At 36.3% G+C, this 10,341-nt stretch overlaps 1 protein-coding gene across 6 annotated transcripts in view; it reads right to left on the bottom strand.

The window, feature by feature from the left end:
* Positions 1-369: 369 nt before the first annotated feature.
* Positions 370-10,341, bottom strand: part of Dync1i1 (dynein cytoplasmic 1 intermediate chain 1) — a 316,826-nt gene continuing 306,854 nt past the window's right edge. For all 6 annotated transcript variants that reach the window (XM_045160369.1, XM_004656201.2, XM_045160367.1 and 3 more), the window contains one exon: positions 370-1,338. In XM_045160369.1, coding sequence (XP_045016304.1) covers positions 1,228-1,338 — 111 coding nt within the window. In that variant the 3' untranslated portion in view covers positions 370-1,227. The remainder of the gene's footprint in view (positions 1,339-10,341) is intronic.

Below are 10,341 nucleotides of genomic sequence, written 5' to 3'. Positions count from 1 at the left end.
ACCTGGCTGGTTGCCTAAAATTCTTTATTCAGGGGCTGGGGATGTTGGTCAATTGGTAGAGTGTTTGCTTAGCATTTATAGGAAACCTTGAGTTAGTGGTAGCTCACCCTGTAATTCAAGCACTCAGGAGCTACAGGCAGTGAGATCAAGAAATTAAAGGTCATCCTCAGCTACAATGCAACTTAGAGGCCAATCTGGCTACATGTGTCTCCATCTCAAAATAATAATAATAATAATAATAATAATAATAATAATAATAATAATAATTCATGTCCAATTATTAACATGGCCCTCAAGCATCTCTTTCACCCATTGTCAAAGCAAAATTCACATCAGGTTTTTCTGTAAGCAGAAGATTTACCTATATCATTGCAGGTGTCAGAACATTTTATTGGCAATACTGGTGTCATATTTAGGAACCACAAAATGTTTGTTGGGCTGTGCTAGCTTAAATGACAAGTATCAATGGTCAAGTACATTTGAAATATTGTTAAAATACATAGAAATAATAGGCATTAAAAGTCATTCCAATCACTACAACAAACCTCTAAAGACTTTGTGTTCTCAGTGGAACTGGCATACTGTAATTGTAATTTGGAATTTAATGTAACCTCAACAGCAGCAGAAAAAATACAGTCCTCTCATTATGCACATGCTCTAGGATCGTTTATTTTAATGCTTTCAAATAAATATGTTCCATGCAGCACGCTACAATAAATAAGAAGCAGCAATGTTCTTGTAGTAAATCCATTCATAATGTGAGTCACCATGTAAAACACCACATCGCAAGTCTTTGGCCCTGTACCATACCGTGAGGCTCGCCACATCTGCACCCAATCTATCTGGCTTCATATGGATTTAATAGGACTATACCAGAAGTACATGTAAGCACAAATTTAACCAGAGGTTTCCAGCTATTAAATACAGCTACTAAGTAGTTAAAAGGCAACAACTAAGCCCCTAGCCCCTAAGGGTCCCCCCAACAACCTTTTTATTTTTGAGACAGCAATATAAAGATAGCAATGCTCTGCTGAATTTCAGGTGGGTAGAAAGCATAGAAGGAATACACTTGGAAGATTTGGGGAAGGCTAACACAATATGGCACCCAAAATGTCAAGCAATACTGATAGTGAATGGACAATGAGCACAGCACAATGAATCTGAGCGCAGATTCTGGGTTCGAGCAGGTGAAGGCACAGGCTTCACAGAAGTGCCTTCTTTTCACATCTAGGCAGATAATTCAACGGTGCCCTCCTCCTCGCTGTCAGCTCTGTTGGCCCGAATCTCCACCAGGGTCCTGGCAAACCGTGTCCATTCATCATTATGGGGCACTGCAAGCTACAAAGCAAATCAATACAGAAATGATGAATAAGACATCTCCTGCATCTTGCAAGTCTCCATGCCCAAATGGTATTTCCTCCCAAGGTGGACATTTCCTCTGGAGAATAAGAAAACCAATCAAGGAAGATCTGAAGTGTGGCTCCAACAAACTTCAGAAAATAATGTCACTCCCAGAAGCAACACTACTCATGGAATTTATGAAACTTTTAGATCTTGTGTTAGCTGAATACTCACATCACACATTAAAGCACTTTTAGTAATGAAAGTGTTTTGTTCTTAGGTCAAATTTTCAGTGAATTCAGCAAATAAAAACTGCTTATTTAACCAAGATTTCAAAATCGCTATGTTATTTTCTTTCTAATCAATGCTATTGGTCCTTTTTCCTAAAGTGACATTAATGCATCAATATATGGCAAAAGAATAGCTTACATATGCACAGAAGTTTTCCTAGTATGAAGTCATGTTCAAGCTTTTCCAGCAAGCTTACACGATGATAGCTATGAATAACTGTAGCTCCAACTACCATTTACCAAGGATTCTGTTCTCAGTGCTTTACATATATTACCTCATTCCTGACAACAACCCTATGGAGGGTAAGTTTATCCCAAGTATGTGAACAGAACATCTTCATATTATAGAAGCAAAAGAAAAAAATGAAGGGTTTGGGGATATGGCTCAATGTGTAAATGTGCTTGCTGTTCAGATCTCCAGAACTCAACATTTGAAAGCTAGGCACAGTAGCAAGCATCTGTAATCCTAGTCTTCCCATGGTGAGAGGGTAGGCAGCAGCATCTTAGAAGCTCACAGGCCAGATAGCCTAGTGTCTGCTGTGGTGAAATACTTTTACAAAAAGAAGCCCCGCCTCAAAGTAGAGGGTGAGAACTGACACCTGAAGTTGTCCTCTGGCCTCCACATGTGTGCCATGGCACGTGCACAGCTATATGAACACACACATTTAAATAAATACCACACAAACACACACACACACACACACACACACACACACACGATTTAAAAAGAAAGAAATTAAGGCATGAGAAAAATATTCTACCAAATATCTTTGCCAATGTAATCCAGTCTGGATCCTTAATTAGTATGTTATATTGATTTGCCAAGAAGGAGGATTTATGAAGTTTCACAAATAATGTCTTCTAGTATTTGGAATTCAGTGAGGAAGAATTAACACACTCCTCCATGAAAACTGTGCATAAGAAGTTTTGTTAGCCATTTTAAAAGGTTATGATTTTACTACATAGCATCAGAAATGAATTGCTTGAAGATATCAGACAAGTGTTTGAAATAGAAGAGAAAATTATTTGAAGATGAAAAATAGGACTGAGTAGAAGCCTGAAGGATTTCACATACAATAAAATTGATTTAGACATTATAGTCATTTTCTCAGAGTTTTACTCTATAACATGGTCTGATCAATCCATCTACATACTAGTACTGTATATGCTATCCACATACCCCATAAACATTATGAAGACATTCACTTCAATCAATATACATTCTTAGAAATAAAAAGAGGAAAAAATAAATCTAAGCATTTAACAAACTTCTATAGCTAGAAAATTGCTCACTACCCAGAGCCAGATGATTAGAACTTTTTTTATTGTACGAAATGAATCTCCCTGACATTATCTGCTCAAGAAAACTTATGAAGAGTGGCAATGGCATTCGCTTAAATATGTCCTTAAGTTAGTGTTCTAGTACCGAGGCCAAATGTTGCAAGAATATAATTCTGGAAATGATGTACAGGTGGGGGAAGTAAGTTCTTCAGCTTATTTTCAAAAATGTTGTACCAATGAGAATTATAATTTAGCCATATGAATAAGTTTTAGAATGGTGAAATAGTTCTCTAGTTATCTAAATGAATCTAAATTTCTTTTTCAAAAAATGAGTTCACAATAATATTGAATGACATCGTTACCTCTTGGCTCAGACCATTTTCCATATTTTGAGCTCTTTTCCTATATTTCACTATTCTTGATTTTTGTCTTCAATTTTAGATAATTTTAGATTTCCCTGGGGAAATGAGATCCCCCAAATAAAATATACAAAATAGCTAAGCTAACCAAAAGCATAATCACACAAGGGTTGGTATCATTTAGATGGAAGAATAGGTCTACTGTGCTTTTTCCCTCTTCCAACATGTGACTGAGTATTACCAAAAAGAACCACAAAACAAAAGCCTAAGGAGAGACAGAAACCTAATCATAGGAACATTAATCTTCTGTCATATAAGGTGAGAATAAAGCTCAAGTAATTCATACCTTCATAACTTTAAATAGTGGGCAAAAAGCAGGTCATAACCAGTCCAAATAGCATATTGCCCTTAGAGAGCCAAGGATGGCTTCCAAATAAACAAAGTCAAGGGACTGTTGATTAACACAGCAAAGGGATGGAGAGATTGCTTAGTACTTAAAGGAGCTTGCTTGATTAACACAGCAAAAATTTAAATTAACATATGATACCCTATGTAATATTTTATTGCTAGCAATACATAGGATTGACATACCAAAACAGAAAAATAAGTAAATATGTTGACATCATTTCATGTAGTAGAACTGGAAAGATGATTAAGAAATTGCCCTTGTAAAGGTTATGGAATATATTAAGATTGGAATATGTGCCCAGATAAAGCTTGGGCATAAATTGGGTATCATTTATGCTACATAAAATTGCATATCTAATGTCTTAGAATTAATTTTATCAAACCTAAGTGTTTCTGCTAAACAAAACAATCCTGGTAATCAAACTAAACTTGGCCTCTTCCAGGGGATGAAACTAATATCACTTTACTACCCACATGTGCCTTTAAATATACAGATTTATCTTCACAAATAGTTTCATAATATTTGATATTTTTTCTCTTATTGATAGGCTAAAGTTTTGTGTAGCAACACACAAAAGAATAACAAAGCTTGGTTTTCAAGCAAATTTGTTCTACCAAGTCTCTTCCTCCCTAGAATACCAGCTATTTCACTAAAAGTATGTTTGTGTTGTACACACCAAATTTTAGAGTATTACATGAGGAAAACACAATTTCTTCTAAAACTTTGAAGTATATTTTACCTGCCTCATCCTATCATACCTTTTCATCTTGTTGGCTATAAAAATAACCCAATGTGAGTACAATGTTAGATTTAGAAGGTGAAGTTCCATTGCAGACTGCTCCATTTTTAGAATTAAGTATCACATCAGGAAGCACTTTAAGTATAATCTTAGCTTGAATGTGTAAATGTGTACTCACGGGCTGTTTCTACACCCAAAGTATTAATTTTTTGGCATGTGAATGACTAGTAGGTAAGACCAAACAAGTGCCCTAACAAAAACCTAGACTACTATTGTCACTTCACATCTGTGGCTATAAATAAGATCAGTTGGGACAGAACTATCCTCCTAAATCTTTGTAGTTTATACCTCTTCTCACCATGACACTTGGACTAGAGGGGTGTCTGGTATAAGTGCATTGTGACTGTCCCCAATCTAATCTTGGCTTTTCACTGAATAGGAAAAAGCTGTGTTCCTGTTAAGGAATGATGTGATCTTTATCCTAAGTAGCACCTGAGTTTATCCACTATTCAGTCTCTCAGCATTGCTCAAGCACCACTTCTATTCCAGGCACTACATTAGAATTAAAGATACGGTGAGAACCCTTTTGCAATATGATGCCCATGAAAATATAGGTTAAAATTAATTGTGGATTTGTAAGTCAAAATGTGTGACTACTAGCAGAGATGAATCTTTTCACTTTCACTAATGTTCAAAAATGAGTAGCTTGAAATGTATCGTCTTACAGTGATAATGGCAATACTTCTTGAAAATCTGTTGTTTCATAAGCAAGTAGCAGAGAGCATATGGTAGGCAACTATTGCAAACTTTCTTCAAGTTTCTATCAAAGCATGAAAAGCTAACTGTAGAGTGTTGGGGTCTCACTACAGATACTTTCTCCTGTAAACAATTGTTCAGAATAATTTCTGAACAGCTACCTGAATTATAAAAACATTCATATTTCTAGTGGTGATGAAGAATTAAAATCAATTACACATACATGAAAACAGGGTATGATGCTTCATGCCTGTCATCCCAGCACTTGGGGAGCAGAGGCAGGAAGATGAGAAGTTCAAAATCATCCTTTGTTGCATAGAAAGTTTTAGCCTGGGCTACATGAGACCCTTTCTCAATGTACAAATGAAAAGTGATAAAAAGACTATAATCCATAGTGAAATCAAAGGAATGCATAAAGAAGGCTTGCAAAATTTTCCCAGTATTGAACCCGAGTGGATCTGGAAACATTTTCAACTTCAGATTCATCTGCTGGACTCAAATCAGAAGTCACGGATGACTCATACTTTCCCACTGCTCCCTTAGAACAGAGTTCACCAATAACCAATCCATCCCAACAGATGATTTTTTTTTTTTTTGCTAAATGTATAAAGTATTTTAATACCCAAAGCACTCAGGGCCTTGATTCCTGGGATAATAAAATCTTAGCTCAAAAACCACTCACCTTTTGTAGATATGGGATGACCCTATTTACAGGTGAGGGACAGAAGGCCAAAGGTAGTTACCGAGGCAGCAATTTGTCCTTAAGGAGGCAGGGAAAATGAAGCTCAGATGTGGACAGGAGACTCAAGTCCTGCTCTCTTCTGTGTTGCTAGCAATGACCACGTACTTAACCTCTCGTTGCCTCAATTGTAAAATGGGGATGGTGACATCTGACCATTTATCAATAGAGATGAGGAGAGGATGTGGAGGCAATCTGAGTGAAGAAGGATGATGAGTCCAGCAGGCAATAGTCACACTTCCAATTGTCACTCAGATGAAACCAGCTGATAAAAGCCAGAAATAGGTTTCATGCGTGTATCAACACTACTTTTTCTGCATATATTTTTTTCTCTAAGAATTAATTCTGATTGCTATGAGAATGTTAAGAATCAGAGTGTAGTCCTATTTTTATCATGCAAGAACAAGAGGTAGAGGAAGCTAAGTAATTTGCTTACGATCATATAATTTCCATGCAAGGCCATCTACACCTTCCCTTTTACGAAATGCCAATATTCTGTGGTAGAATGACAGGCAGGTAATGCGTTTTGAATCACCTGCTCAAAGATTCTAAAGATTGTTTGCAATCATCAAAGATTCCTGGCAGGTAAACGGTCAAAACTAAAGAGAAAAAGTGCAAAAAATGTGGGTGAAAACATGAACATGGGATGTTGAGCCTAGCCCCATGACTGTTCTTCGGCTTCCGTGGGCTTGGTCACAGATCTCTCCTGCCGTCTCTGGCTGAGCGGACAGAGAGGAGTGGTTGTTTCTGGACTCTGTCTCTGCTTAATCTAATACTCATCAGCTTGACACTGGGGGTGTCATGCTGAGCACCTTGGGTACCTTAAAGGAGGCAGATTACAGCTACTTTTAGAACAAAGCCAGGGTTGACTTTTGTCCACCCCAGATAGCAGCAAATTCATGATCCACTAGTTTCTCACTCATTCCATATATGTCTTTAGGAAATGTCTCTGCTCATTCTCATTTGCGTAAAAAAATTTTAGGACCAGTTTTACATGGCTGATATAAATATGAAATAAAACAAAGAGCACAATGCAGGTAGCATGATGACTGACACAATATAAACCCTGAATCAATGATGTTTCTTTGTAATTTCTCCTCAAATCTTATTTTCTTGTTTCTTTTCCTTTCCTTTTTTCTCCCATTTCTTCTCTTTATCTACATAAGCCTGCCTTTTTTGGAAGTTTACCTTGGTTACCACATTTTATTTCATAAACAGTTACACAGTTGACTTCCTTAATAGGTATTTTTAACACTAGCTAACTTTCATGGGCTAACTGAAATATGCACATAAATATGCATATATTTTTGTTTTTCACATATTAGCAATATATCCTAATCAGCTATTTCCTTGTTGTACCATTTTCTACAGCAGGATTCAACATTTTTACCTCAAGTTGTAAGGCTTGGTTACTGCTAAACACCTATTATAAAAATCAAGTGACTTTTTAATATTGGGGTTAAATACACAAATGTCATTCATGTGTCCCTTTTTATAAGCGCTCAGCTAACCATTCTGAACAGCCCTCAGTCAAACATCCCTTGATTTTGAGTAAATGTTAAAAGTTTATAGAACCTAGCAGCTGAATTGAAATAGCTGCAGTAAAGACTATACTTTCTGGGGCCATTTCTATAGATTATTAAATAGCTGCAGTATTTAAAGCAAGTCTACCTAAGAATATTTTTATAGTATAAATATTTGTCTCAAGCATTGTTTTACAAAAGAAGGTTAATTTAAAACCTCTTGGCTAATTAAGAATTAGAAAACTATTCCATAATTTCAGTTTGGTTTCTCAGATGCATTAATCATGGTAAATAAATTACATGAGGAGGACTCCACATTTCCAGATAAATATTCTGTGGATATGTGGTTCCTCAACATCTTTGTAATCTTTCAATTAAATGGAGTGGTTAAAAAATCTGTGGGACTATTATGTTAACCACTGATTCTGAACAGACAACCTTATCTTCTGTTCTAGAAACAACATTAAAGTTTTCTGTTATAAAGTTATCATACGAATGACCTTTTCACTTTAATACACACCATTTTTAGTGCATGTACAGAAGCTGGGAAACTTATGTCAGTGTACACAGAACAAGAGCTCAACCTTTCTTATCTGTAAACAGCTTTAAAAATATACAATTATTAATGGAGGCCAAATTCAAGAAAATATTCACCTACTAGGATACAAATACACGTTTGTGTTCAGAGAAAGCCTATATTTTTAGGACAATTCCCTTTGCCACACACACAGATGGGAACAAAGCGGGAGGTAATAAGCAGTGAAACAGCCGTACCCGATCAGGCCAGGCAGACCCGCTTCACATAAATCCAGCTCCACTGTGTTTAACTCTCCGGAGAGGCAAGGCCAGCATCCCTGTTAACAATGGATGAAACCACCAACCAGAATCGCAAGCCAGAATGTAGTCTACAAAAGGTGTAAATATACTGCAGTGTTCGGCCACAAAAAGATATATTGTGGTAGCTTTGTCTTCTGGGCAGTTCCAGAGAAGCCGAGAAAGGGGGACACATGTCAGCCTGCTCTGTAGACTGCCATCACCAGTCAGGAGGTTAAAACTGCTGTTAGGTGTAGTGACTCCCTAGCCTAGTCCACCTTGATACTGTCTATTGTTATGTTACATTTTTGTCTGCAAATCCCATCTAAAAGAAGGGACACTCAATCTGCCCATGAAGCTGGACACCTATTTGCCAAAGGCCCTCTTCACTGTATATTTGAATGGTTGTTTTATTTTTATTGCATGTTATGCAGAACAACAACAAACAAAATCCATTATCTCCAAATGAAGGAGAATGAAGGACATAAAAAAAAAAGTAAGTGGTAAGGAACATGGGTTTATATCAAATTCAGTAAGCCAGCACATATCAAAGGACATATCAATTCATTTTAAAACATTTATGTTAAAAAATTAACACTTAAAAATAGTCTTGATGTTAACACTTAGCAAGGCATCATGCCAAAATTCTGAAGTTTTTTTAACTTATGGAGGAAAAAAAACAGCTAAGGAAGCTGGTTCACTCAGACCTAAAGATGTCCTTGTTTGTACTTGTATTGAAATCCCATCATCTTCCTCGCTTCAGAGATCCTGTAAGTATTATTATTTTGTCTAGTACTTGGCACAATCTATTTCTTAGTCCAAAAGAAAATGTTGAGCAAAATGGCTAATGGGCAATGATGGAAAATAAACTTTTTAAACTTCAATTGGCTCTTTTTTATAGCACAAAACACCAAGAAAAGGGCAGGGAAAAGAAAAGGCAAGTGCAACTCAAGCTTCTCAGTCGTATTAGCTGACTACCCATGCATCCTTTCTTTGCCTGATATTACTGACTATAGGTTTTCTGGTAAATTCCTAGCAACCACTGCATCTAAAGTAGTTTTGACAAAAAGAAGGCTTATTCTAAATACCTTAAAAAACATTTACCAGAGTAATAAAAGACATGTCATTCCCTCCTACTGAATGTTTGGGCACAAGAGGTATTTTTATAAATGCAGTTCATGATTGATCATATCTACAGTGTCCAAAAAAAAAAGCACAATGAAAAGGAATCATTTACCAGTGTCTTGACAACTGTTCGAATCAACGATTATGCTTTCACTACACAAGTGGCCAAGTACTTTTAAAAGCACAGGAGAGGAGAGAGAGAAGGTAAATATTGGGGAAGAAGGTAAAATAGACTCTTCAACATAATTCCTAAATATCCTTTTCTGTGCAAATGTAGCTAGGATTTCCCTATCCATCAATCTGCAATCTTTGACTGCTCTCTGAATTCTTTGCACAATTTAACTTTCATTTAATTTCTTTCTCCCTCCTAAATTTTCTATAGGAATCATTATTTCACTCATATAATATTTGCTCAATTCCTAATATTTCATATATTGTGTTCAACAAAGTCTGTTCTAATAGACAGATGTCAAGGACATCCTTTGCTTGTTTCTGTGGACTTGGCACTCCAAAGGTTATAAAAGGGTTGCCAACATGATATTTTTTAAATCAAAATAAATGGTTAGTTTTTATGCTAAAAGTGTGCATTTTCTATCAAGGGAAATTAATGATGAGACCAATAAAAATAAAAGACTTAATTAGAAAATGACTAGCTTCTTGTGAGGAAAAATTGTTTAGGAACAGCCACTGATCAGTGTTTTTGCTTAGAGGTGAAAAAATAAAATTTGTTGAACAACATAAGAAGCCTGGCTATTAAATGGTAAAGAATTCAGGTTTTAAAATATGAAGTATAATATATTTTTTAAATTTACATTTGAGAGATAGATAGATAGAGAGAGAGAGAGAGAGAGAGGCAGATAGAGAGAGAATGGGGCCTTCGGTGGCTGGAAACAACCTCCAAAAGCATGTGCCACCTTGGCATCTGGTTGATGTGGGTCCTGGGGAATAGAAACTGGGTCCTTTAGC

This window comes from Jaculus jaculus, chromosome 10 (assembly GCF_020740685.1).
Source record: "Jaculus jaculus isolate mJacJac1 chromosome 10, mJacJac1.mat.Y.cur, whole genome shotgun sequence".
NCBI classification, from domain to species: Eukaryota; Metazoa; Chordata; class Mammalia; order Rodentia; family Dipodidae; genus Jaculus; species Jaculus jaculus.
This window is presented reverse-complemented; position numbering and strand designations above follow the sequence as displayed.